General features: G+C 32.7%; 1 protein-coding gene across 1 annotated transcript in view; it reads left to right on the forward strand.

The window, feature by feature from the left end:
* Positions 1–24670, forward strand: part of GBE1 (1,4-alpha-glucan branching enzyme 1) — a 235075-nt gene extending 210405 nt beyond the window's left edge. Inside the window, exons 15-16 of the mRNA XM_016143897.2 lie at positions 17605–17722; positions 22741–24670. Of these exons, the coding sequence (XP_015999383.1) occupies positions 17605–17722; positions 22741–22797 (175 nt within the window). The 3' untranslated portion in view covers positions 22798–24670. The remainder of the gene's footprint in view (positions 1–17604; positions 17723–22740) is intronic.
* The last annotated feature ends 2424 nt before the right edge of the window (positions 24671–27094 follow it).

Raw genomic sequence — 27094 nt, forward strand, 5'->3', positions numbered from 1 at the left:
AACAGTGGGAAGAATGGTACAATATTATTACTGAGTATAGCAAATCAAGGAGGAGTAACCAGGTAGGGAAACAAAAAATTTGAGTTTAATTACGGATAATTGACATAGCAATTTTAATAATGATGTTTAGAAGAAAAATCTTGGTTCAAACGACATGACCTCTTATCTAAAATCTATTTAACTTTAATAAATGTTATTAAATGAAAATATTTTTAATAACATTGTAGAACTCACTCAAAAGTTAATTTTGGTAATACAAAGTTAAACTGTATATAAAAGGTTAATTTGGCTTTGACCTAAATTGAGTCTCCTGAAATTAGTGATTTGTCTAAATGTCTATAGGCACCTGTTTCACAGACACTCACTCTATATATTCACGAACATTGAGTGCTTAGCATTAGTGACCCCTTTCAGAAACTGTACTCATTAAAAGCTGTAATGATAAAGACGCCTTGGAAAACTGGGCCATATCTTCCTAGAAGAAGTAGTTGAAGCCTTGGCCATCTATTGGATCTGTAGGAAAACCTTGAAGAAATGTTATTAGTTCTTTCCCTGCGAGGCTTTTGTCTTCTACAGATCTTTGCCTACTTGGACTTTATTTACTCTTGCCACCTTTCTTTCTCATTCACGTCTTTCTGTCAACAAGCTGTAAGAATTTCCGTATGTTACTACTTCCTCTGAAAACATCTGCATTTTAATAACAGCCTCTTTAAAAGCACAAGAAGTCTGCAAGACCTAATGGACCAGATAGCTAATGGAATACCTTTTTATAATGAGGATTTTTTTGAGGGGGAGAGAGCAAGAGAGCATTTCTGACATAGTTAAACCACACCTTCTAAGTAACTATAAATAAGTTCATAATTCCAGCTTTAACTTCTGGTTAGAAATTATAAAATCATCTGGATTTTGTGATGTTCTGTACTTCAATGACCCAGTTCAGTGCGGAAGTTCCATCTATAAATTTCTCCACAAATAACAGTTGCGGAGAAATTTATAGATGTTTCCAGTCCTAGGAATTACAATATTTCATAATGTAAACAATCCAAGTTTTTTAATTAAAAAAAAATATTGTCTTAAATGTAAATGCAATAGTTCTGTACTCTGGGGATAATGCCTGTTCTGTATGCCAGATCTTTAATTCAGAAAGACATTATTATCATGCTCTTCACAGTACCTCTTTCCTAGTCTTCCTCTTCCGGAGCAAATACCTCTGGTTTCTTCAATAGGTTTTTATGATACTTTCCAGACTCTTGCCATCATGTCTCCCTTATCAAAATACACCCAGCATTGTTCACATTTGTCTTACATTGTGTCTCCAGAATGAACAGCACAGTATTACAGATATGGTCTGGCAAGTATGATATAGAGTGCCCCATTACCTCCCGTTATCTTGATACTGCTTCTGCTAATATAGTTGAAATTACACTAGCTCTACTGGCAGCTGTCTCATTTTATGCTCATGTTGTATTTGCATTCAGGTAAAAATCTAAAAATCTTTAGCTTTTCTTTATGAACTCTAGTGTTATATTATAGTTCACTTATTCTTTATTTATTCAGTTAATAATTTTATCCTAAAATCCAAAATTTAACATGAAATGTGTAAAAGTATATATTGTATTTTTCCCTCTAATTTAAAAGAGAAGATAAAAATGCTAGAGCAGAATAATTCTCTGTTATTAATCCGTTAAGATTGTACCATCTTTCATAAGCAGCAGATAAATCTGTTCTTTTGACTTCTTGTTGTTCTAAGCTTAGCTTTAAGAGTCCTTTTATTGTTTTTATTATTTTACAAGTCTCATTTATTTTTGGCCTTTCATTTTTTTTTTTGACTTATACCTTTAAATGGCATTGCAGCTCAGCATTCATTATAGAAACATTTCAGATATGGAAAGTACAAAAAATTTGGATTTCTATGTTGTATTTTCTGACTTTACCGAAGTGCTTTATACCTTAGTACTTACAACTACTGTGCCGGTGAATTGAATACAGATTTTCACTGTGAAGAATCCACAGTGACAAGATTGAAGGTGTTAATCAAGTCAAGAAATTCATCAAATTTTTAATTCCTGGAAAGCAGGATTGGGCACCAGAACAAATTTAAAGTTTCTAAAGAAGTCATTTGAACTTCTTCTGTCACTGTGAAATATAAACTTGCAATAGGTAACATTTCTGAATTCTTGAGCAGTTCCATTTTTTGAATCTATATGTCCTATATATCAAATAGCAAGACATCAACTTTCACTCAGATCCATGAAGAATAGGTAGTCATAAGGGGAGCTATTTTGGAAGTAATGCCAGGCAAGGTAGAAGGAACACTTTAAGGACAGTTTCAACTATCACTTCAAAATAAGATGTTACATTTGAAAACTAAGAGGGAAGTTGATTTATATTGCTAAGATTTTGAAATTGGTTTTTGTGGTAACTGTTAAAGAACATTGTATTGTTTCTACAAAAGAAATCTATAGCCATGTTCTAGAAAATAAACAAGAACAGCAATGATTATTTGTCCAAACACTGTGTCACATTGGTCTTTTTAGCTGCTAATCTTAAGTATAATAATCACCAACGTTCTTTAATACAGTAGATAGCAATGTGAGTGATGCAGAACTGAGACCTGAATGTGTTGGGTAAGTAGGCAGATTATAAGTTTCATTCTTAGGAAGATAATGTATATTTTCCTGATGTGTTTTATTTGCTTATGATTTCACATTGCTTAGCAGTAGAGAAAGAAACATAATGCTCTGAATATTATCAAAAACATTAATTTATTTCTTTGCTTAGAACATTACCGAATCGGCATTTGAATTGAAAGGAAAACTGCTAACCCCCAAGGGCAAACTGATCTTTCTAATCTATTCTGAACACAAATGATACCACATTTTGAGTGATGTGGAGGAGAGTGTGGGTATTAGGGGCCCTCTTTTGAGGTGCTCCTGTTTTCTAGCTTTCTTCATTAAGTATCTAGTTTGATATTCCTGGCTGCCCCGTAAGATAGGTTGTGACAAATTAGTAAATTGGGTCCTTTAAATAACTACCTAACTTTTCTCCAGCACACTGCTGATAAAAGTTGAGCAGTGTATTGCAAAGCTCATGTTCTTTCTACTGTACCATCATGCCTTTTCCTGACTATTCATGGTTTCTGTTCATGGGTATTGATGTGTGGTTGTGGTGGTAGCAGTAGTAGTTTTACCGATGATGATTTATCTCCATAATGTTCAAAACGATTTTGATATAGTTTTGAGAAATAAGTAACATGAAAAAATTATTCACAAATGCATGGTACTAGCAAGCTTCTCCCTCATTAACTAACTTTCCTCAGCATCCTAGCATCAGCCCCCACAAATTCATCCCCAGAAATTTTTCCTCATAACCCACAGCAGCATCATCCACAGGAAAAGAAGTAAAACATACATATTTAGGTCAATTTTTGTGATTTCTCAATATTCTAGAGTAGAATATAAATATGCCACAGTCTGTGTTCAAAATTAAATTCCTCTGATGCATCACATCTATTTAAGTTGACTGATAATATTCAAAGTAAATTTAAAGCCCTCATAGCTTATTTATTCTTGGTATATACACTTTCATATTCTGAGAGCATACACAACACTAAAATCAAATGTTTTTAAATTATTTGTCAGCATGCTGTTGAGGTGGGGGTGAAAATATTAGCACCCTTTCCAAATGGTGTTTCAAACTGTTACAATAGCGAAGTGATCATAAAGTGTGGCTTGTGAAAAATATGTGAATCCAGGCCAAAAATATTTAAAGCTAAAGGAACAGATGAGTAAATAGTTGGATTTGACCTGATATCTTTGAAATATTTTCATTAAACTGCTGCAAGATGTACTTTTTTAAATGTAAATTTAGACTCTGACATTTGCAACTTGTACACAGAGTTTTTAATGAGCAAATAGGTCACTTGGATGATTCACTGGAGTGTGATTGCTGAAGGCAGAGATATTGCTGTGAGCTGCTTAGTTTACAGAAGCCTTTGAAGCTTGGTTATGTAACACTGTGTTTATTAGAATCCATGCTTTGTGCAACAAATGAAAACAGACTTACTTTAGGATTAGCTAAATGACACATTCTATCAAGATTTTATGTGATTAATTTCTGGACTAGAAAAGTAGAGCATCTCAATTTAACTATAGTTTCCCAGGTTATAGATATTTGGGTATTTTTTTTTTAATATAAGGTTTTCTGCAGAGAGCTACAACAGTCACTTTGAATAGATGCAAGCATTTTTTTTTTCTTGAGAGTGTATGTGTGAGTGCATGTTTGTATTTGTTTTTTTTCTGCTGAAATTTAATCACGATCTTTATGTGAACAGACCCTGTTAATCCTAGTAATAATTTTCCTTTTAATATAGGTACTCCTTTTGTTTCTATAGCATCAAAATGATGTACACTTATTGCCTAGGTTAGCCTTCTTCAGCTTCAAGATAATAGTAATACTTGTAAACATTATCTACTGCTCCTTCATTTTTCATTGTTAAACACTATTCAACAATCCCTGTGATTTAATGATAATAACAGATGCATACCCCCTCCTCTACCAGAAATAAAGAGCCTATGATTTGGTGTCATTTTTATATTCATAAATTTGAGATCAATCACAAAGTAAAAAACTAATATTTCGCATGATAAAATATTGTAACCGCTGTAACACTTTTAGATTGGTTTAATAGATAGTCATAAGACTATAGGAAATAATGAATAATGAATAAGCCCTTATACACACAAATGGCTTTAGGTTTTTTGTAGAACTTTTTTTGGTTGTTTGTTTTTCAGTAGTGGAGTTCTCTTCAGTGTCTCAGTCTTGTGAGATATCCGATGGCACTTCTGATTTTTTTGGTTCATAGCTCAGTTGCTCAGTGATGGTCTCCTCTGTTTATAATAATTCATCTAACAGTAACTCTGTCAAGATTTCTGTTCTCTATTGTCCTGTAGGAAAAAGGAATGAGAAACATTATATCTAACCTTTAAAAACAATATGTACTCATGTTATAATTGTATCACTAAAGGAGGAAAATCATTTGTGCCTAGGTGATCATTTTTACCAATTTGTAAATAAGGGGCACTATTACATAGAATTTGACTCCCAAGATACATGGTAAGCTTGACAGTCTTACCTGTATATTAACAAATATATGTTTAGCTAGAATATATTAGGTACTCACAACATAAAGCTAAAGTTTTGATAGAGGGGTAGATAGATGGTTAACTATGAAGAGAGTGATGGGCAGACAGTTGGATGGATGGATGGATGATGGATAGATGGATGTATAGACTGAAGAATGATGGAAGGAGAGAGAAAGGATAGAACTACCTAATGGTGAAAGAAAACCTAACGTGTTGTTTTCAATTAAATAATTAAATCACAGAGATTACTATAATCTACATGTGTGTTTTTCCTTAGAGCAGATATTTAATTATATGGTAGAAAGGAAAAATTGGCAAAATTATCAATACGAATACATCATAATTTTGTAGAATTTGAAATCTACATGCTAGAATCTTTTGTCAGTTAGCCTACTTGCTGAACAACAGACTTTCCTAATAAGATCTATCGTCTATTACAAACTTATATGCTTTGCACTCTGTAAGCACTTTACACTCATTATCTCATTTAGTAAATCTTTTTGTTTTGGGGGGAACAGCATTGAAAATATGGAAGAAGAAAACTTACAATGAAAACATTGGCCTTAAAAATTTCTTATCTAACCTTTCTTTTAAAATAGTTTTTCATTTAATCGATCCAAAACAGATGGTTCTATTCTGTTTTAAAAAAATAAATTATATTTGTCACCTTTATATCTGATGCCAGTGTTTTTTAACTAAAGCATTCTGTGTCTAAAATAAATTTATAATACCAAATGTTAAATTACTTTTTTCCTTCTAATCTCACTAGAAATTACCCTCCTCCCCTCCTCCCCCAATGAATATCTCCTGCCTGTCAGAAAACTGTTTAGGTCTTCTACAGGTGAGATGTTTATTCCCATCATTTTCTGTTAAGGTCTTCTAACAGAATATTACAGGGTCAAACTTAGTGGTCAATGTTTCATTCATTTGTGAATGGTACCTGAATACTCCTAGAAGATTTTTTTTTAATTAGGCCATAATATAATTAGTGGTTCACTGTTATAATTGAAGGGCTCCAAAGAATATGTGGATGCCACAACCAATAGAAAAATTTCTGTTTTTCCATGGGAAAGTGGGAAGAGTAAAGTCATAAATAATGTATTCCTGGAAACAGTGGCTTTAGTATAACCATGTTCAAGAACAATCTCTAATTCTATTAATGTAGTATCTCTTGGCCTAATAGTGGGAAAATGTATAATTCCTATTTGTGAAATTTATTTATGAAATCAATTATGATTCTTTTTGATAGTTATAAGGTTTGTTGAATAAGGAAAGTATTCTTTAGCTATCATCAAGAATATTTATTTAAAGGATAACTTAATGAAATACAATCATTACCTTTTATTGCTAGACAATAAGTGTTTGTTATGAGAACATTAATTAAAACAAAATTATTTTCTTTGTAAAATTTTAGATATTACTGTGATTTTTTTCTCCTATGAGTTCATTATTATTTAGGGAAATAGTTAATTTTCACTCTTCTACCTTCCATCCCAATGCTACCTTTTTACCAGCTAAGAAAAACAAAGAAAAGTAAGTTTCAGTGGTAGTAGTATTCTTATCTAATTCTGAAACATTATTTTCTACAGTTTCTTCTCTTGCCCTAATATTTATTTCCAGAAGGCTTGTGTGCCTTGTGTGGCCACCAGAAATAGTAGGTATTTCTGGATTTTATATTGTTCCTAGAATAGTGTATAAGAGCATGAACTCTGGTATAAGACCACCTGAGGATTCAAATTCTGTCTTATTCATGTTATGAATGTAACCTCTTTGTTTCTTGTATTCCGCATATAGAATTATTGTCAGAATTAAATGAATTAATGCATGTGAAAGTCTTACCAATGGTTTCCTGCACATCCTATAAGTTCAGTATATATGTTACCTGCTATAGTCACCATTACTATCATGATCATCATTCTGAAAATTCATTACAATTTTGACAAAACGAAGGAAATGAGAGGATGAGAAAGTAGGTACCAATCTTCTGTTGCCTACATTCTCTTGCCCTATTTCTTTTTCCCATTTCTTCTTCACCACCACAAAATGATTTCTGTTTTTCACAGTATTGGAATTAAAAGTCGTCTTCTCTCTGCTAAATCCTTTACTTACTGTTTTATCATTGGCCCACCTTTTTCCTTACTCTCATTTCTTCACACACTACAGCACTATCTTGATTTCCCTTTTCTCTTTATCCTCTCTTTGTGTTATTTTTTTCCCTCGGATCCAAATCCAATCATTTATTCTTTTTTTCTTGCTCTTTTCCCTTGAAGAGCATACACATATTTATGACCTCAACTGTTAGCTCCATGAAAATGGTCCCTAATCACCCCTCTGACTTTAATCTGCACTCTAATCATCAGGTTTAATTTTGTGATGTTTAATGACTGTTAGGAAATACTGAGCAGTGTGGAATCATAGATTTTCGAAAGGTAGAAGAACTTTATCATGGTTTGGTTCAGCCTATTTAAATTAAATTGAATTGTTTGGGTTAGGGACTATATTTTAGGAAATTGTTTCCAAATTAGTGCAAAAGTTAAATTTACATAACATGGTACAGTGTATGAATGTTTTTATTTACACTAACTCATCTTTACATCACCTTGGTGATATGAGTCAAGTAAGTATACACATCTTCAACCTATATATAAGCATCAGAAAAATTTATAACTTTCTCAAGATCATATTTCTAGTAAGTGAATAAATGTGATTTAAATCTAGTTCCACTAATTTCAGCACAGTTTTTTTTCATTTGGACACTAGATAATTCAACTTTTTGTTGCCCTATAGAAATAGCATATGGGTAAGGCATGTTTCACTAATGATTTATAATTTTATCTACTTTTCTTTGTAAAAATTAATGGTGCTTTTGACTAAATGTTGTTTTTATTCAGTGTTATATTATCCCAGTTTCTAACACTCAAAAATATAGATCAATTTAAATGGAATATTTTTAAAACAAACATACCTTAAAAAGATAAAATAACTTACTAAGGAAAAAAGGTAACTACTAATTTTTTTTTTAACCCAGAATATAAACATAAGTATGTTTCAGCTGCAAGTACTGATTGATAAAATGTCATGATAGCTGCTAAAGGATGTTAGAGGATGAAAGGGTTTGGGGACTAAACATCCCTTAAAACAGAGGAAAGAACACTTTACAAAGAGATGAAAGATAAGAATTCTGCTTACATGAGGTTTCTTGATAAGCTATTGTTCATGTTCTTTCTTGAGTACAAGTTATGATATGCACAGTAGTCTCATATTACTGACATAAGTTCTCAGTATGAGAGTTGTGATTTGTTTTAGCCACCCACAGTAAATACAACCTCGGATGGATTTGGGAAGATCCAAACTTTCTGTACTTTTATATTAGGAACATTAAATAGTATATAGCTCTTTTTTTTTTTTTTTTTTTGCCTTAATAATTTTAAATGTGAGAAATTTATCCTTGGTTATATTTTGTCTTCTGGCTGCCTCAGATGACTTACCTAAGAGATATATAGAATCATTTTACTGGATTAGGTCTGGATTAGATTAACTCTGTTCTGACTATAATAGTATCATCACTTTGAAATTTTAATAATAATTGAATCATGTAAATAGAACTCATTTGTGAAATAACTGTGAAAGTAAAAAGATCTACATGGAATTTGATTCAAAGCATGCCAGAATTTTTGTTCATTGAATTATGTCAATCATTTCCATGTTTAACAATCATAGCCAAAACATTTGTCGATATCCTTTTGAATTTTACAAACATGTGCTTTGCAGAAATAACTCGGCAGCTTTACTATTTCCTTGTATTACTGTTTTCCATGTCCACCTACTAAGATTAAACCAATATGATTAGTTTAAAGATGATTATAAACTACTATATAAGATTTATTATACCCCTGGAAAATAGATTTATTAGCAAACGTGTGCATGTATGTATGTGTGTATAAGACTTTCTCACTCATCTTTTGTGTGCGTGTGCCTATGGGAAAATGTTTACTTATAATCTTTTCCTCACACTCATTAATGTAGGTATAATTATGATAGTTATGGTCTACATGCCCAGAAATGCTCAGGAGTAACTGGGAGAGATGATGCATGTGTATGCATGTGCATGTGTGCATGCACACACACATATACAAACCTGCAAGCTTTGCTTTACAATTTTTTATGGGACGCTAGCTCAGACCCTTCTCATCCAGCTTCCTGAAGCACTGAGTGTTCCTTGTAGTGTTATGATTTTCTATCTTGTCTTTAATGTTAAAAGAAAAAGGGTAACATACATTTACTTTCTGATATTCTTAATAAGTATTATTTAAAATAAAGAAAAAAGTTTCTACAACAAAGGCTAAAATAATCAGTTTTTAAAGTGTAAGTATTTTAATGTTCATACACTTTGCAATCAGTTGGTAGTAGAATAGTAAAAAATATTATGTCTAAGTACTTATCCTGGCCCTGTCAAATAATATATATATATTATTATATATATATATTCTGAACTTGTAAAATTATTATATATATACTGAACTTGTCAAATTATATATATTATATATATATATGATTTTGACAAGTCATTTTGATACTCTATGTTTAAGTTCGATCATCTGTATAGAGGAAGTTAACCAGTCAAGTTGATAATGCAAGTCTTTGAGTATATGCTGATTTAAGTAAACATGTAATCATTATCCACTTCAATTAAGAATTATATAAAATGTCTTTCTCCAGGGCTCATACCAATCAGTTATTCACCTGAGAATTAATTTCTTCAAACTTACATGCATTTGAGTAACTATTGTAACTTCTCTAAAAAGAAAGAAAAATTTTTCGAAATGTCCAAGTAAAAATTTATGGATAATGAAATGAGATTGTGTTAGAAGTTATATTGTACAGATGTTAAATTTTAACCTCATGAAATGAGGGAAGGAGATAAAGGGTGATTGTTTGTTTGTTTGTTTTTATGGCCAGAGTAGTATTAAATTATTTCTTAAGTTTAGCAAAAGTGTGCATGTATCAAAACCCAAGGAGGAGATTGCAATAGGAAAATAATGAAAGAAAAATAACCATTTAGTAAATATGCCAGGTATTAATCTAGTTCCCAGAGGGGAGGAGATGGGTGGGGGAAGATAGAAATTTCTTATAGAGACTGTATTTTAATATTGGAAGACAGAAAATTATAATAATTAAATATATAGTAAGTTAACAATTGGTAACACTATGGTGAAAAATCAGGACAAGTACGACAGGGTGTAGGGAGGTATTTAATTTTTAGTGTGTTCAGAATAGGCTTCTCCATCTTTTTCAGAAGTTTGAACAGCATTTTCCTTTATAAAAAACAACTTAAATTTTTAGAAAATGTCTAATCCTCAAAGAGATGTACAGTCCCATTAAGCTTTAATGTTAAACATTTTTTTTAACAAGAAAAGTGTTTAGATTTTAGTGAGAACAAAGATATGGGAGAAGGGAATGGAGACAAAGTTCATTAAGGAAGAAGAGGCCAAATAGGATGTAAAATGTAAACTAGGGAGTAAATAGACCCGCTTTTACATTCTTCATCACTTACTATAGGACTTTAAATGCTCAAGGCTTTTGGTGGTGGTGGTGGTGGTGGTAGCAGCAGCAGCAGCAGCAGCAGCAGCAGCAGCAGTAGTGGTGGGACTGGGAGTATTTAGTAATAATAATAATAAACAGCGAATAATCAGACTTTTAACACTGTATTTAGCACTTAATGTACATTGTTTCGGTTAATCCTCACAACCCTCTGATTATACTACCTCCATTTTACCAACAAGAAGCCTAGCCTCTAGGAAGTTCAGTAACTTGCTGGTGACACTGTTGATATATGGTAGAACTGGGATTAGAATGTAATTGATGGACCTCAAAGCCTATGGACATATCGACAGTATTTTAGGATGCTTTCTCTTATCTCTGTTCTCATGAAATGGCTCAGGTGATATTTACTTACTGCTTATAATTGTTATTATTTTTCAGGGACTTTGAAGTTTTCAGTTATCTTTTCCATTTATATGTATGTGTGTGTGTGTGCATGCATGCATGCATGTATGTATGTATTTAACTGCACCGAGGGCTGTATTAGAGTAAATTTGGGGGAAAGTGTTTCTTTACAGCCTTAGTCAAAATTATTTTGAGTTCAAAAGCACCCTGTGTTTGTAAAAAAAAAAAAAAAAAATGTTGAGTCTGCATGGTCAGAACTCATTTCAATCACAATGTGGTTAAAAGATGAATAAAATTCTGTTACTTTTTCTTTTGCAGTTCTAAGTAATTGCTGTTGCTTCATCAAATAATTGAACTTACAAATTCTTTGGGTAATCTTTAATGACACAAAGAGCAACTATTTTCGAGGAAGGTGAGGCTAGAAACATCGGCAGGTTTTTTTCGTTATTATTTTTTCTTGAGTTATTGAGGAATGATGACACTTTTTAGTTCAAGTTATATAATTTCTAGGATGAAGAAGAGTTCCTAATTAGCCAAAGTATTCTATAAAGTATTTAGAATATTTTTTCTATTAGAAATAGAGAAATATATAGCACTCAGTATTTTATATTATTATTCAATTTGCTATTTACAGATGTGAGTCATTAAGCATAACTAAGAATAAACTAGTAACATGCATGAAAATGTGTTTCAAAAGCCACAGCAATCTATTAATTAATATAGTAAGTAATATTTGATCCCTTTATTCACTGAATTTGTTTTATTGTTATTGTGCATTGTAGTTTCTAAAAGTTTATAGCCAAGGAAGTAAATTTGCAGGAACTGGAGTTCTAAAATCAGAAGCTTATTGTTGATGAAAAAAGCACATCCTAGATTGTACTAGAAATATACTTCTATTTTACACTTAATTAAAATGTGTGATTGTCATTTAAACTTTTAATGAAGACAGTCTCCACAAACTTGAATGCATAGGTAGCTCATACATGAAGATGTTTTTACCATAGACATCAAAATTTTCATGTGAATTAATGAGTAAAAAAAAAAAAAAAAACATAAAAGCACATCTCCCCCTTAAAGATAAGTTGGATTTCCCATTTTATTCGAAAATATACTTTGATTACCTTTAATAGTAAATTCTCTATTTTCACATTTCTCTCTTTATTTTTAAAATATTATAGTATTGAGATTTTTTAAAAAACTAAAGTTAGGGAGAGAACAAAGATAAATGGATATTTTCTAAAGTAACAGTAATAAATGCCACATTACCATAAGTGGTTTTGAAAAAATAATTAAAATATCAGAACTCATTTCCAATGATGAATTTTTAGGTTAATATATACTAGATCACAGAAAGATGGAAATGCCTGTACACACACACACACACCTCTACCTCACACTAACACATATACCCATTTATAAAATAAACAGCAACACATCCAAGTCTTTGGTATTCCTACATCTGGGAAGAGATCAGAGAAAGCAACTGAAAGTTGTATCTATGGCCCTTTCTGTGGCTCAGGACAATGAACTAGGCTATATTTAGTTATATTTGTAAAATAAAAGGACACATCTATTTTAAATGCTCTATAGCCATAACAGATTTTGTGAATTATAACTGGCAATAAGTAAAATTCAGTTTGTGAAATATAAAAAGGGAAGGATTACATTAGAACATGTGGCAAGTCCTGTGCTGGTTATTTATTTCGAGACTGTTAAAATATAAAATTCTCCTTGCTTTTCAGCACCTGTTCTTACTCTCTGGTATGTTTTTTCACAGTTTCTTAGAGAATTTCATATCTAATGTTTTCTACCTTTGATATAGATTCTCTCTCCTGGGGTCATTCAGATTCCAGAAGTTACTGCAATTATAATAATATGGATGGATTGCTGAAAGACTCAGATCTGAAAATAACATACTAGATACACACACACACATTTTTTTGCATCTCTTTCACCCGTTTATCCCAACCTCAACCCCTGTGTCTGAAAACCACCAGTCTGTTCTCTGTATCTTGACCTTGGTTTGTTGTGTGTTTCTAAATGTTTAAATAGTTTTAAATGACATCCAAATGGAAAGGGACCTATTTGATTTCCATAACAAAATTCTATTATTCTATCATTCTTTTCATACTATATTTTCTAAAATTAAGCAAGGTAAATATTTTGGTCCAATATTTTGTATTTTCTGATTTTGTATTGATATCTTCTAAGATATATATTTGTTTTCACATTTTAACATGTCTTCAGTGATTACCTTGGTAGTGATATTTTTTTTTTCTCTTTATTGGAGATATATAAAAAAATTCATCTTAAAATCAGTGATGTCTTAGATCTAAAGATATATGGTAAACTTAGCTTTGTCACCTTGATAGTCATCTAGTCACTAGAGAACCCCTTTTATTGTCACTCAGTTTGAAACCTCAAGAGAGTTGTATCTTACAATGAATTTCCTTAGCTTCATCCATGGGAGCAAAGTGAGTTTAATGCAGAATGATATAAATGATAGTACTTCTTACATCAAAATCCTTATACTTTGAACAGACACTTTAAAAGTGGCTGAGCAAACACAGCAGCTTTGAAGTATTTGAAGAGCCATTGAATTTAAGAGTCTTCATGCCTTCACTTTTCTTTAATCTCATTAGTACAGGTCTTCAGAACACGGCTCTTCCTTGGTTTAAATTTAAGGACATAGATTATAAAATAATGCTTACAACTTCTTACTCACTTCAACCTGTTGATAGGTATATCAAATACCTAGGAAGCTCTTGAATTTAAAATAAGAAATAATATTTTAAAATAACATTCAAATGGATAGGGACTGATTTGATCTCCAATTCAAAAATAAATCTTCATAAATTAATTCTATCACGCTATTATTATTTCCTATTCTATTTTCTAAACTTGAGCAAGGTAAATGTTTTGGTTCAGTATTTTGTAATCATCAATAAAATTACCAAATGAACCTAATGAACAAAGAATGAATCTAGAGCAAATGCAATAAACGTCACAGGTATTCAGACTCCATAAGGAATGTTAAGAATTCAGTTCTTTAATGCCCATCTTTTAAATTTCACTAGATTAATCATTTACATGAATAGCACTTATTCTGATTTTCTTATTTTTATTCTCATGTCATGTTCATTTTGGTGTCTATATTCTTCAAATCTCAACTTTAGTATTAAAACACTTTGCCTGATTCTCAGCATAGAATAGGCACTCACTTGAAGAGAGTAGGGTAATTAGATCTGCATTTGACTTATGTGTACATCCTAGTTCTGCCACTAAACTGCTTGTGTGTCTTTGGGAAAAATTATTCTCCCCTTCTACTTCTGTCTTTCGAAATTGAGCACCAATTTCTTACCATCTTTGTACCATCAATTGTACATCAAAACTTCATTGATGTATCTATGTCTCTCCATTTGCACTATCCAAGTTTGACCTTATTACTATCCATGGACCATTGTTAGACTTCTGACTGGGTTTTTTGACATAGGATTTCCCTTGTCTATCTTATTCTATCCCTGACCTCCAGATTAATTTGCTTGTCATAACTTTTCTCACAAATCTTCAACATTCCCATACTTAATTACCAAAAGAAATCTGAACATCCTAGCTCAGCCTTCAAAACTTTTTATTTACTGACTGTCAATCCTTCCTTTCCTTCTTGGTTCTACCTGTCACTGAATATTCTTATGCATGTCTAATCTCTCCTTACAGGTTTTAAATTGCATGTAAAGTGATATCATAGTCATTTTTTAAAAATCTTTTATAGTGCTGTATACATTGTAATATTTAGTAAGTGAATGGGGGAATAAAGATAGTTTATTCTACTTTTTTCTAATACTAGAATAAGGTATGCAATTTGACCTTTCTTGGTGAATCAAAATATCAAGTTCAAAGATGTATTCAGACCCTATTATGAGAAAGCCCTCAGCTAGGTGTAGAGAGGTAGCTATGAACGAAAGAGGGCATGTTGAGGTATCTTGCTAAATTTGTTTTATATGCTCTAGAATTGGAAACCATATAAAGAAGATAGTTTAAAATAGTGTAAATGGGCTTTGAGTTATATTTTCAGAGATTTTTTGTTTGTTTAGTTGAAGATGAGGATTTGAAGGGGATTTTGTGCTCTTTGGGTCTCATAGTGTGAGAGTGTGCATGCAGAGGGAGTGAGGAATGGCTGAATGGGAGAAAAGGGAAAAAATTCAGTTGCTCAGCCTCTGTAATTTTTTTTTTTTATTTTAAACAATGTTTCTACAGATGAGGTATTTCTGATATTTGAATGATATGTGGTAGTAATTTACAATGATAAAGCTTTTTCACAATCATTACTTTTAATTAATGTTTTAAAATTGTTGGACTTTCTATAGTTTGTTTGCATTATGTGTTATCTGGGTAATATAGACACAGGGCTGGGTAATTCCAAAAGTGGCCACAGCAGAATTGTTTCTTTAGATCAGATAAACAGGTCTAAACTGATGTTTCAAAACTGTCATTATATCTATTCACACACACACACACACACACACACACACACACACACACACGTGCGCGCGCGCGTGTGTGTATATGTATATGTATATATGAATAGATTCTATTTGTTAAGTATGATAATTCCTTTCAGCGTCAAAAACAATTGTTCTTTGAGTATCCTTGATTGAGAAAATGTATAGGTGAAAATTTACTTTAAATTTCAACTTTTTAAACAAATCTGCATTTTATTAATCAAAAAACATGCACATTATTTGAAATACAGTATTAAATGCGTATAACAGAATTTAGCCCTCAGACACTGTCTAATGTGCATATATATTTCTAGTCCCTTACTACAACATAATTACTCATTCAGTGAGTTCCTTATAATAACATGACTACCAGTGATTGTCATCTCACAGGTTGGGATCTACTGCTTTTGATGATACACTTGCTTTCCTCAGACACTACTACCAATAATCTAAGCTGTTAACCAGCTAATATTCTATTTTAAAAGTTTTAAAAAGTATTCTAGGACATTTTTCTCTAAACTATAGTCTCAGTTTTGTTTTTGCTTTTTGAAGATTTGTGCAAGTATTTAATGAACTAGGATGAAGAAAGGAAAGCTAAACTTTTAATAATTTCTTTCATTCCACAATACTTCTTAATATTTATTTACTACATCTCCAACTAATTATTTTCACTATCCATATTTCACCATTAAATAATTTGTATGTTCAAATCATTTCCAGCTGTATTGAGTGACTTTAGAATGTGCTTATTCCTGGTATTAATCTTTGGAATCTCAATCTCTCTGTGTTTCTTTCTCCTTTAAACATATTATGTTGATTACCAGTTTAAATTTGAATCAGAGCAGGCTGCCCTGGATTGACTGAAATGGAGCCACTACTTCCAGCAAAAGTTCCTGAAGCAAATCCGTCTGTATCTCCTACCTAGACAGGGTTTCCTAGGCATGAAAATGGTGGTCTTTGTCTATTCCCTATATGTACTTTTAATGTGATATTTTTTTGCAGTAATGAAAATATACAAACATTTCTGAGATTAAAGATTTACAAAGCAGGAAAAGAAAACACAAAAACACTTAAACCTATCTATATCCTTCCTTAGGCTAGAAGAAATTTAAGATTTCTAAGTGCCAATATGTACTTTCTTAGGGAGTTTTATATCAAAGTGTCATGTCTAGACATTCTAAGTATAATAAATTTGGACATAATTACCATAGCTTTTATTTTGTTGTAAATATGGTTATGCTAACATGTGTAATAACTCACCGTGAAAAATCAGATGTCACATTGTAGCAGATCACATGATTGCAACATGAATCCACCTGTGGATTGATGGATAGTAGGTTTAAGTGATCTTCTGTGTTAATAATATGCTGTCTGTAACCAGTGGGAAGAGTAAGCCTGCTTGATTCTGTACTTTTTAAACCACACATTGATACTGGGTTCACTTCTATGTTCCTTACTTTAATAGCCAGGATCTGGAAAACTGGAATGAATTCAGAGATTGCAAGGAATAAAAAGCCATATCAAATGGGGGATGATCAAAAGTTCTGAGATGTATTTAATATGTATTTATATGTAGCGAACACATGGTGATAACATCACTATTATTAAATATTTGAAAGGTTACTGTATTTTGAACTTATTCTTTATGGATTTTCTGGGTAGAAGTAGTTCCAAGGAGTCAAATTTGTTTCCTGTGGTAGAGAATTTCTAGCAAATGGAAGGTGTTGCCTTAAGAGGAAAGCTGATTCTACGTAAATAAGTATATTCGGTCCCAGGCTAAATGATCATGTGATGAGCTACAATAGAAGAATAACAAATATCCTATGGGGGTGTAGACTAGATACCTTATGAAGAGCCCCTTTAGGACATACGAATCTGTGAAATTTTAGAAGAATGAGTGACACAAATCATGATGTCACAGTATTTGAAATACTCACTTTTAAATTGCTGCCTCAGGATATATTTTATAATTATTCAATTTCTGAACTGTTCTGATTCCTTAAGAACTGTACATTCAAAATTGTGCTAGATTCAGATGCAGCTGAATATGGAGGACACCAGAGATTGGACCACAACACCGATTTCTTTTCTGAGGCTTTTGCACATAACGGGCTTTCCTATTCTCTTTTGGTAAGTAAGGTTAAAATCTTTTCATTGCATTTAAATTTAATTCTCTATTTTTAAAATGCTCTCTCTCTTTTTTTTAAGAAAAAATTGACGTTTTTATTAATTTAATGTTTATTTAAAAGGATGGTTATCAATTTCCATTACTTAGACTTTATCTCCCTACTGCCACTGGGGTCATCTTTCTAAAACCCAAATAAAATCCTGTTGCTTTTCTATAACTCTTTAATGGCCTTCCATCATTTACACAGTAGTCTACGTTCTTGCAGTTGACTTGCAAATCTTTTTTACTGGTACTAAGTCCTATAGATTCTTCCTGAATTCCAGTCACCCATAATTACTCGCAGCTCCATAAAAAATGAGGTCTTTCGTATGTCCCTTACTGCAACATATTGTGCCCTCTCCCTAGAATGTCTTCCCTCAAATTATATATCTGTTGAATTCTTATTGGTTTTTCAAATTTATATTCAAAATTTGCATCACTATAGAAAGTGATGTTTTTGTCTAAAGAAATAACAAATAAGCAACATGAGAAAATGTAGGGGCGGGGTGGATATGGAAGGAGACCTGTACTGAAAAACCAGTGCAATATGTGGTGCTGGACTGAATCAGAGAGGTAGGTAGATAGATAGATAGATAGATAGATAGATAGATAGATAGATGGATAGATAGATAAAGATTAATATATGATATATATGATATATGTTATATATATTAACATTAATATATATTATAATATATATGTTAATATATAATATATAATAACATACATATTAACATATATATTAACATTTATATAAACATCGTTAACATAAATGAAAGAATCTTGCTTTAAACTACTAGGTTTAAATTCTCTTAAAAATGTAAAATTTAGAAACTCTCCAGATTTGAAAGAACTCTTCGTTTACTACATTTGGCCAGGTGATACACTCAAGTCCACATCTGCATTCTATTTTTTTCTCCTTTTCCTGACTAGTCATATGCCTACCTGTCTGTCACTCTGTCTCTCTCTCTGTCTGTCTCTCTGTCTGTCTCTCTTTCTCTCTCTCTCTCTCTCTCTCTCTCTCTCTCTCTCTCTCTCTCTCTCTCATCTTCTCCAAATTCTTCTCTTTGTCTCAAATATGTATTTTTTAACTATGGGAGGTATTGGATTGAGATTTTGTTTCTCTTTCATGAGGCCAGGATGTATTCAGCTTTATTATAGCTGTTAAATTCTTTAATTTTTCTTCAGTTTAAGTATAAGTCAAGCAGAAGAATCTATATGGGACACGGACTTCCTCATTTTTCTACAATATTCTCACCTCTTAAAATGGTGCCAGCACCTCACTTTGTAAACCACCATATTATATATATAGAATTGTGTGCCAAAGACAGTGGCATAAAATAAATAAAAGAGATCTGGAATGAACAAAATCGAGTTGTTGATTATGCACTCTGAAGAAAGTGCAACAGCCACAGGGGATTTAGCTTTTACCCTGTGTATGTGTGCATATAGGTGGTGTCAATGGTGATATTGATATGTCTTTAGATATAGATACCTGTGCATTTTTAAGAGGGAGAACTCAAAAGTGCTATCACATTCTTTCTTCGAAGAATGATTGCTGAAGTTCGTCAGAACACTCAATTTTGCCATATAAACTAAGACTGACAAAAAATAATTTCAGAAATGAATAAGAAAATTATCTTAAAGCTCAGAAATAACCAGAATTAGTAACCATTGAAGGATTAGGGAAGATAATTCAGCTTGTAAAGAGGAGTCATAGAGAAGCAGCAACCAATTGCTATAAAGCTGAACTTTAACCAATTAAACCAGACATAAAAGAAAAAGATTCAGACGCATAATTCTTATGTAGTAAAATTTTTATTTTAGTGAAAAGACCACAGAATGTTGTGAAAGAGAATTTGGGACCAAGCCCCTAGTCTTCCATTTACTAGCTACAAGAACTTGAGTTTTTTAACCTTTTTGTGCTGTCTCAGTTTCCCCCATTTGTATAAAAGGATTAGTAATAGTATCCTCTCTACAGCAAGAGATTCTTAGGAGGCACTAATTCATTAGCAAAGCTATGCTTTTTTTGGAAACTGCAAAATGCTATTACAAATCTATTTTAAAGTTATTGTCATGGTTATTCAGTCATTTTTTAGGTATTTTAAGGATATCAAGACTCTACATGCTTTGAGGGCACACAATTAAGAAGACCTAAAATTATAATCTTAGGTATAGACCCACAATATTTGGGGGTGGGCACAAAATGCCTTGGCATCCTTTCAATTTTTGCAAGAGCAAAGGTATTCTGTCACAATTAAAACAAGCTAACTAGCCAATGGTAGTAACAGCCAGGAGATTATGTTCAAGCACTAATTGCATTGATTTTGCAAATATGGAATGCGCAATTCTAAATTCGCAACTGGAATGGAGAATCACATAAGTCTCGATAACATGTAGAGGAATACAGCACTGCAAGCACCTGGGAAATAGAATAGAGCTTAACCACTGCCTGTAATAGAATTCTGATTCAACTTGGTCAGAAAGATAAAGATTAACTCTGTCTTCTCAGCAGCAGCAGCATTTGTTTTTTTATGACTACAGGTCCTTCAGGAATTACTCATTTAAATAAGCCTTTAGGCTCCAGATGTAGTGATCACTAGTTTTAATATAAAAATAAGGGAGCCCATGTAGGCCAGAAAACCCCAACAAACAGATACTTCATTGCAAGAGTTATTATTCAAAAAGCCAGAGGGAAAAACTACATTTAAAAAATATACCTATTATAAGAATGCCTCATTGTAATGGTACTCTTTATTAAATTGGTTCTTATGTGCTGGGATGCAATCAGACATCTTGAAGATGAGTGGTATAGGTCTCATTTCACTACTAATGAGAGATCACGTCTACCTCCCACATTCCTGGAATAGAGAGGGGAAATAGGGTCAAAAATGCAACTTTTCCTTTTTCCATGAAATGTCTGTCCATCATAACTAGTTCACAGTATTTGCTAAAGCTTAATTTGCAAGCTCAATAATCCAAAGGATCTGCTGAATAAGTATCAAATCTGTTTTCAAAGATAGCAACAAACAGAGCTCGAAGGAATCTTAAAATAGCCATACATGTTGCAGCATCAGCAGGTACCTCTCCAGCATCATCTGTATGTGCTCCATCAGTTGAAACTGTGAAATCAGAGAACTGTATGCGTAGTACCACTGAAACGTGTTTCCTAAGGTCAGAGTAGCTCACAAATGCCAAGAAGCAATAGGGCAGAACTTCTCCATTCTGCTTTACTGGCTTTTATTGAAAAGTCTGATTTAGGATAATCATTTCTCTGTATTTTCATTCTTGATATAGGAACTTATATGTTAACCTATATATTAATTACTGTACTGGAGGCCCAAGGGCAGGGTGGGGTAGAGGGGCTTTCTTGTTCTGCTTCATAAATTAAAATTTTGAGCACAAATGGAAGAACAGAGATTATTGAACCTGAACTGAAACTAATTAGATTCCTTTATAGTAACTCAAACAGTCTCAACAGTGAAAAGTGAATAGTGCAATAGTTGTACCATGTATTACTTTGCCAGTTAGCCTCCTTATCATTAAGAAGTAGATCTATGTACAGTAGTCATCCTTAATCACAGAGGATGCATTCCAAGGCCCCTAGTGGATGCCTGCAACCATGGATAGTACCAAACCCTATACATACTATTTTTCTTTTCCTAAACATACATGCCTTTGCTAAGGTTTAATTTATAAATTAGGCACACTAAGAGAGTAACAACAATAATTTATAAAAACTAGAATAGTTATTCAATTTATAATACAAGTTTCTCAAAATGTCATTATTTTAAAACTGTGCCTTTAATGATCAAAACTAACAAACTATATTAGTATATTTGATTCTTTAAGAGTTGTAAGAGTTCTTTATTGCAGGATCCTTAAGGGAGAATGTTGTGTTCATTTGCAACATTGAGATGCATTAGACATACAATAGTCTCATTCAATGCATATATTGATCCCACTGTTGTTTCTTTATTCATTTTTTTTTTTCATTAATCATCATTGGCACCTGCTTTGTCTGTTGACACCTACTAAGAGTTAGAAATATGAACATCTGTGGCCTCTGCCCCCATAAAGCTTAGAGTCTAGTGTGGAGAGTCGAACATAAACTCGAATAAAATCACAAATTACTTTAAGTATTCAGAAAGAAACAAAAATGGTGCTGTGATAGAAAATGAAATGGAGAAACTCTCACATCTAGTGTTATCAAGGAACACCTCTCTATGGAGCTTGGATATTTCAAGATCCAAGAGATAAGGAAATAGTGAGGTAAAGGGTGTTCTGAGCAGAGGGCAGAGCATGGTAAAAGACTCACACAAAGGAAAGTGTGTGACTGACACATTTAAGGAAATGAAAGACCCCTGTAGCTGGAGCTTTGTGAATGAGGGGAGAAGAGACAATACTTTGAGCTAAGATGAGAGATGTACTTATTTATGCAAGGAGGAGCAGAGTCAGGACTCTATAGGGCATGAAAATGATGTATATTGTATTTTAAGTGCAATAGCAAGCTTTTTGATTGTCTTAAATTTGTGAGAGGCCCCCATACGTTGCATTTAAGTTTTCTTAAAATGACAGGTGAAAACAAAAGAGCAGGATGATAAAGAAGTGTCTTGATGTAAAACAGTGTTTTGTATATTACTTTTATTGACTTACATAGCCTGACATTGTGACCTGTGGGGCAGCCTTTTTTTACCACCCAATGGTACCTGAACAGCCATGAATGCCAGTTATATCCAGTGTCCAAGGAACATTGGTTTTCATAAAGCATATGGAGCCTTCTAGTGACAATTGCTTTAATGGAGTTTCACGTTGATGCCAGAACTGTTGGAACTTGTCAAATTGAGTCTTCTCAGAGCCAGTAGAATTGTAAAGATAACTGTAACTCTAAGCAAATATTAGAGGGTATCATGTCCCTGTACTTAATGACATCACATTCAGTATTTCTTTCAATCGCACTGACATGATTCTGTTGACTTAGGTGTACATTCCAAGCCGAGTGGCCCTCATCCTTCAGAACGTGGACCTGCCTAACTGAGGAGACCTGCATTCAGCCTCACAGGCAGATGATGTGTGTTTTGTTTTCCTATTTTCTTTGTCACATTGTTTATAATGTGTAAGCTTTTTAAAATACAGTGTCTAGCCAAAACATCAAATGTTTGAAATTCAATATTAGTTTATGCAAATGAATGTCAAACTTTTTTTTAAGAAGTAGAGGGGAATCTTTTTGGTATTTCAGGGATTCTAGACCATAGTTTCTAGATATCTAAGCAACTAGGATTCTGAAATGAAGTATAATATATAATGTCTTTAAACAGCTTTATTTTCCTGGCCAATTATTTGATGCTTTTAAGTTCAAATTTGAATCATGTGTCATTTATGATTATTTCAGTTGAACGTATACAATTTTTTATAAGGTGGATATTTGGTGGCTTTGTTCTAATATCTCAATCTAAATTACATGGTACTAAGATCATTAAAATGTTTTTTTTTCAAACTGTTTTTAGAAATATTAGACTAAATATGTAGCAATAATATAAAATTAAAAATTCTATATAGCTAATATAAAAATTATTATCTACAAACTTATCCATGCTTCATTTTGCATAAGTTTTATCTTATGATTTCTTGTTTGCTTAGTATCTTGGTTGATGCCAATATCGCTTGCCTGAATTGGTAATTGTAACATTTCAGAAAGTATCTTTTACTTTCAGTCAATAAAAAAAAAAATTGCAAAATTGTCTTTGCTAATGTTTATTTTGCTCTACTATTATTATTGGGATTGATTGAGAATGAATATTAAAATGCCTGTCTCAACTCTGATACCTTCCCCACATACCATGCATATATGCATGATGGACTGTGGGGGTTAATAACATTTTTTTCTTTAGGTACTGTTTTGTAACTTGAAATTACATTAATCAATTCAGATATCTAAACTACTCCAACGCTGTAAACTTGAGCACTTGTAGAAGCTGAATTTATTATCTTAACTCAGTGGGATACTCAATCATGAAATTGCCCTTTGGATTATGAAATAGTAAGCTATAGGTCTAAAATCATTGATATGTAACTTATTCATGACTAAGAACTTATAATGCACTTAAAAGACATAAAGTATCAGTCACTTCTTTTTAAAAAAAGATTTAATTTTTTTCTTCACATTAATATTGTTTTTTTGTTTGTTTTTAGCCTGGTTATTCATGACTGATAAGGAGTACTTGAAAGTCTTTCTATTAAAAAGCGATTCAGCAATTGATGAGATTAGCAAAAGATACTTTTATAACTAAACCTATATATTAACCATTTTCTTTATAACTTTTCCAAGTAAAGCCTTGACTAGGTCTTAAATGCGTTGTTATTTGCTTTAACTTCAAAGTAGAGTCATAGTTTGATTTTTCTGAAAGATTCAGCAATGGTAGTTGATGCGGATACAGGCTAGGAAACATGACTGAAAGCTTTCTGTGATACTCATCTCATTACAGGGTTGTTATTAATCTCTTAGCACTGCCATGATTTGTGTACTATATCTGTTATTGATAATATGTGCAACTGTGATTTTTCATGTGCTACTTCATACATAATTTCTTATGTATGAAGAGAGATGCTAATTTTCTAATATGGCTCTTTAAAAATGACAAGAAATTACTTCATACCTAGAACCCATTTTCTTTCCTTTGTGACCTCTGTGGCAGAGTCAGAAAGACCACAGTAATTATATGCTATGTTTTCATTATATTAATTGACCTCACTAATATATTCTTTAGATTTCAGTCTAAAGTTCACATTTAACAATGTAATGTTAGTTGCCTTTATCAAGTGTTCCCCCGCAAAGAAGAACAATAAATGGATGCTACTAGGTAGGAATTATAAAAATGCATGCAAACTAATAAAATATTAAGAATCCAAAACAGATGTAGTGGGGTTTATTTTTTCCTATCATAACAGACAGTTCTTATAGAACATTCCAATGTCATAGTATATTTCACTTTAGGTCTTCTTTGTTATATCAGTAACATTCTCATCATCATCATGTAATCTGACGAGCAGTTCTTTTTCGTCATTGGTTAAACATTTTTAATAATCGACGATAGATGCAAAATTTTACTGTGTGCTTTATATTTTTTTCCCTCTGATTTGTTTATTACCAACATCAAAAGCTAGAATGACCTATCTTTGCTGACTCTTTTAGAATAAGTATTTTTACTGTTTTAACTTTTTATGTTCTAGAAAACATAGATGACTACAGATTTCTTGTCATCATTTTTTTTAATATCAGCAAGTGAGTGCTGATAATTATTCAAAATAGAATTTACTCCTAATGCTAATGATGCTTAGTGTTTTATTTTAATATTAGCTTACTCAGAAAATTCCATAGTTTTTAAAAGTCAAAGACTGAACTATAAACAATTTTCCTAGAATGCTTCCAACTTAATAACACTTGAACTCTGAGGGTCAGCTCTGTTCATATATTCTTTTTTGTACATTTGTCCTATTCTTAGCTGGTGTATTAATCTCTTACATAAAATGAGGGATTTAGCCATCATGTTCCTCAAGTTCAAAAAATAACCAGTAACAATAAATTGACTTTCTGGTGGCAACAGTGAAAGAATGCAGGTTTTGTTTCCTCAGTCTCGAGCACTCCCCTTAGCACTATCAATTCAACATTTGTCACCCGTCAGGGTTATAGCCATTGCTATGTGGGATCATACTAGAGGTTGTCTGAATAAGGAGCCTATTCTTCAAAGGATACAGAGGAGAGTGCGAACAGATCTGGGGGAGCTCTGAAGGGTAATGTGTTTTCCTCTTGTGTTCAGCATGCAACGCCAGGGCAGATGCCATTTCACTGTTCAGGTCCTGCAGCCCTCGAACCTGGTGATTAAAGCAATGTAAAATCAGTTTCCTGTTGCTGTCCCTGTTTAGAAGCAGCCAGAGCAGACATACCTGATAGAAACCAAAACAGTGAAGCTGCTTTCTAAAAGGGCTTGCACATCTCAGACATTTTTCTTGCCTTTTTGCCCTTATTGCATCATGTCCTAAATTTTTTTTTTTTTTGAAATCGTGGGTTTCATTAATATGTATACTTCTTATAGGGAGGCAAACACTGAGCTATGAACTTTGCAAGGTAGAATATTTTGATGAAAGAAAATAGAAATCTAAGGCATAGCAATGTCATGTCCCTTATTCAGTAGAGTTCATTTATCATTCATAATGCATTAAAATTGAAATGTAGATAAATTTTCTCACTAAAGCCAGCCTTCAGGGGGAAAGAAATCAAATGAACTCCCTACTAATTTTTCTGCTTTACTAGCTTATTAATGGTGATTTGTAGAGAATTGCAAAGAAACAGTCATAACGTAGAGCAGAATTTCTTAATTGGTAGTGAGAGAAATTAAGATACAGTAGCTATAAGTGTCTTTGTCTATAATTTGAAACATTATATCTGGATTTTTAACTTTTGGCAAAAACCATGTAGAAATTAATGTTTGTTTACGTGGGAAAATGTGCTTTATGATAGATATGCTTATGCTAAAGGGCATGTCATTCAGAAGTTTAGTTTACTTATGACTTATAGTTTTTCTTGTCATTTCTGCTGGACCAGAGAGAGGTATTTGGCCCACATGTACGCTGTCGACCATTTCACCTGAATCCGGCAGTGTATTTTCACAGAACAGTTAACATAATGGTCAAAGACCTCAGTTCAAGCTACAGCTCTTTACTCCCAGTGTCTCATTTTAGAAAGCACTCAATGACTCTTAGTTCTTATTCAAGGTTATAAGACAAATTGTAAGGAACAAGAAAAAAAGTCATTGTCGTGGGTTTTATAAATGTTATTATTTGGTCAATAGCTACATGGATGGTGAGTCAGTGTTTGGAGACGTCTTCCATGTGTGTTGTCAGGAACACACTGTCCCCACCAGCTGTCTGTCCTCCCAGGCTTCTTCACTGAGTTCTCCGCCCTCTCCCAGGCAAGAAGGTGTAGGCTGTTTTCCAAGGAAGGTGATTTTGCATTTCTTCCAACACTGCAGGTGACCAAAACATCAATCCTCCTCCTCTGCTGCTTTTGCTCATTTTAGCTTTTTCTCTGAGTGCACTAGGATGTCACAGTGAATTCCATTCCCCTGTGATCAGTGTACTACCCCTTAGTGTGTCAGCCACTCTCAGACTCTGCACTTGTATAACCCAGCCTTGTGAATCAAAATTAACAACATCTCGATGGTAACTTATGGGGCGAGTAAACTGTGTATAGAATGAAATACCCACAGGTGTCCTTCAGGGAGGCAGAGCAACCAAGTGTTGAGGGTCTCTATTTCTCTCTCTTCCCCTTCTGCTCA

Source organism: Rousettus aegyptiacus, unplaced genomic scaffold, assembly GCF_014176215.1.
Source record: "Rousettus aegyptiacus isolate mRouAeg1 unplaced genomic scaffold, mRouAeg1.p scaffold_m13_p_4, whole genome shotgun sequence".
In the NCBI taxonomy this organism is placed as follows: domain Eukaryota; kingdom Metazoa; phylum Chordata; class Mammalia; order Chiroptera; family Pteropodidae; genus Rousettus; species Rousettus aegyptiacus.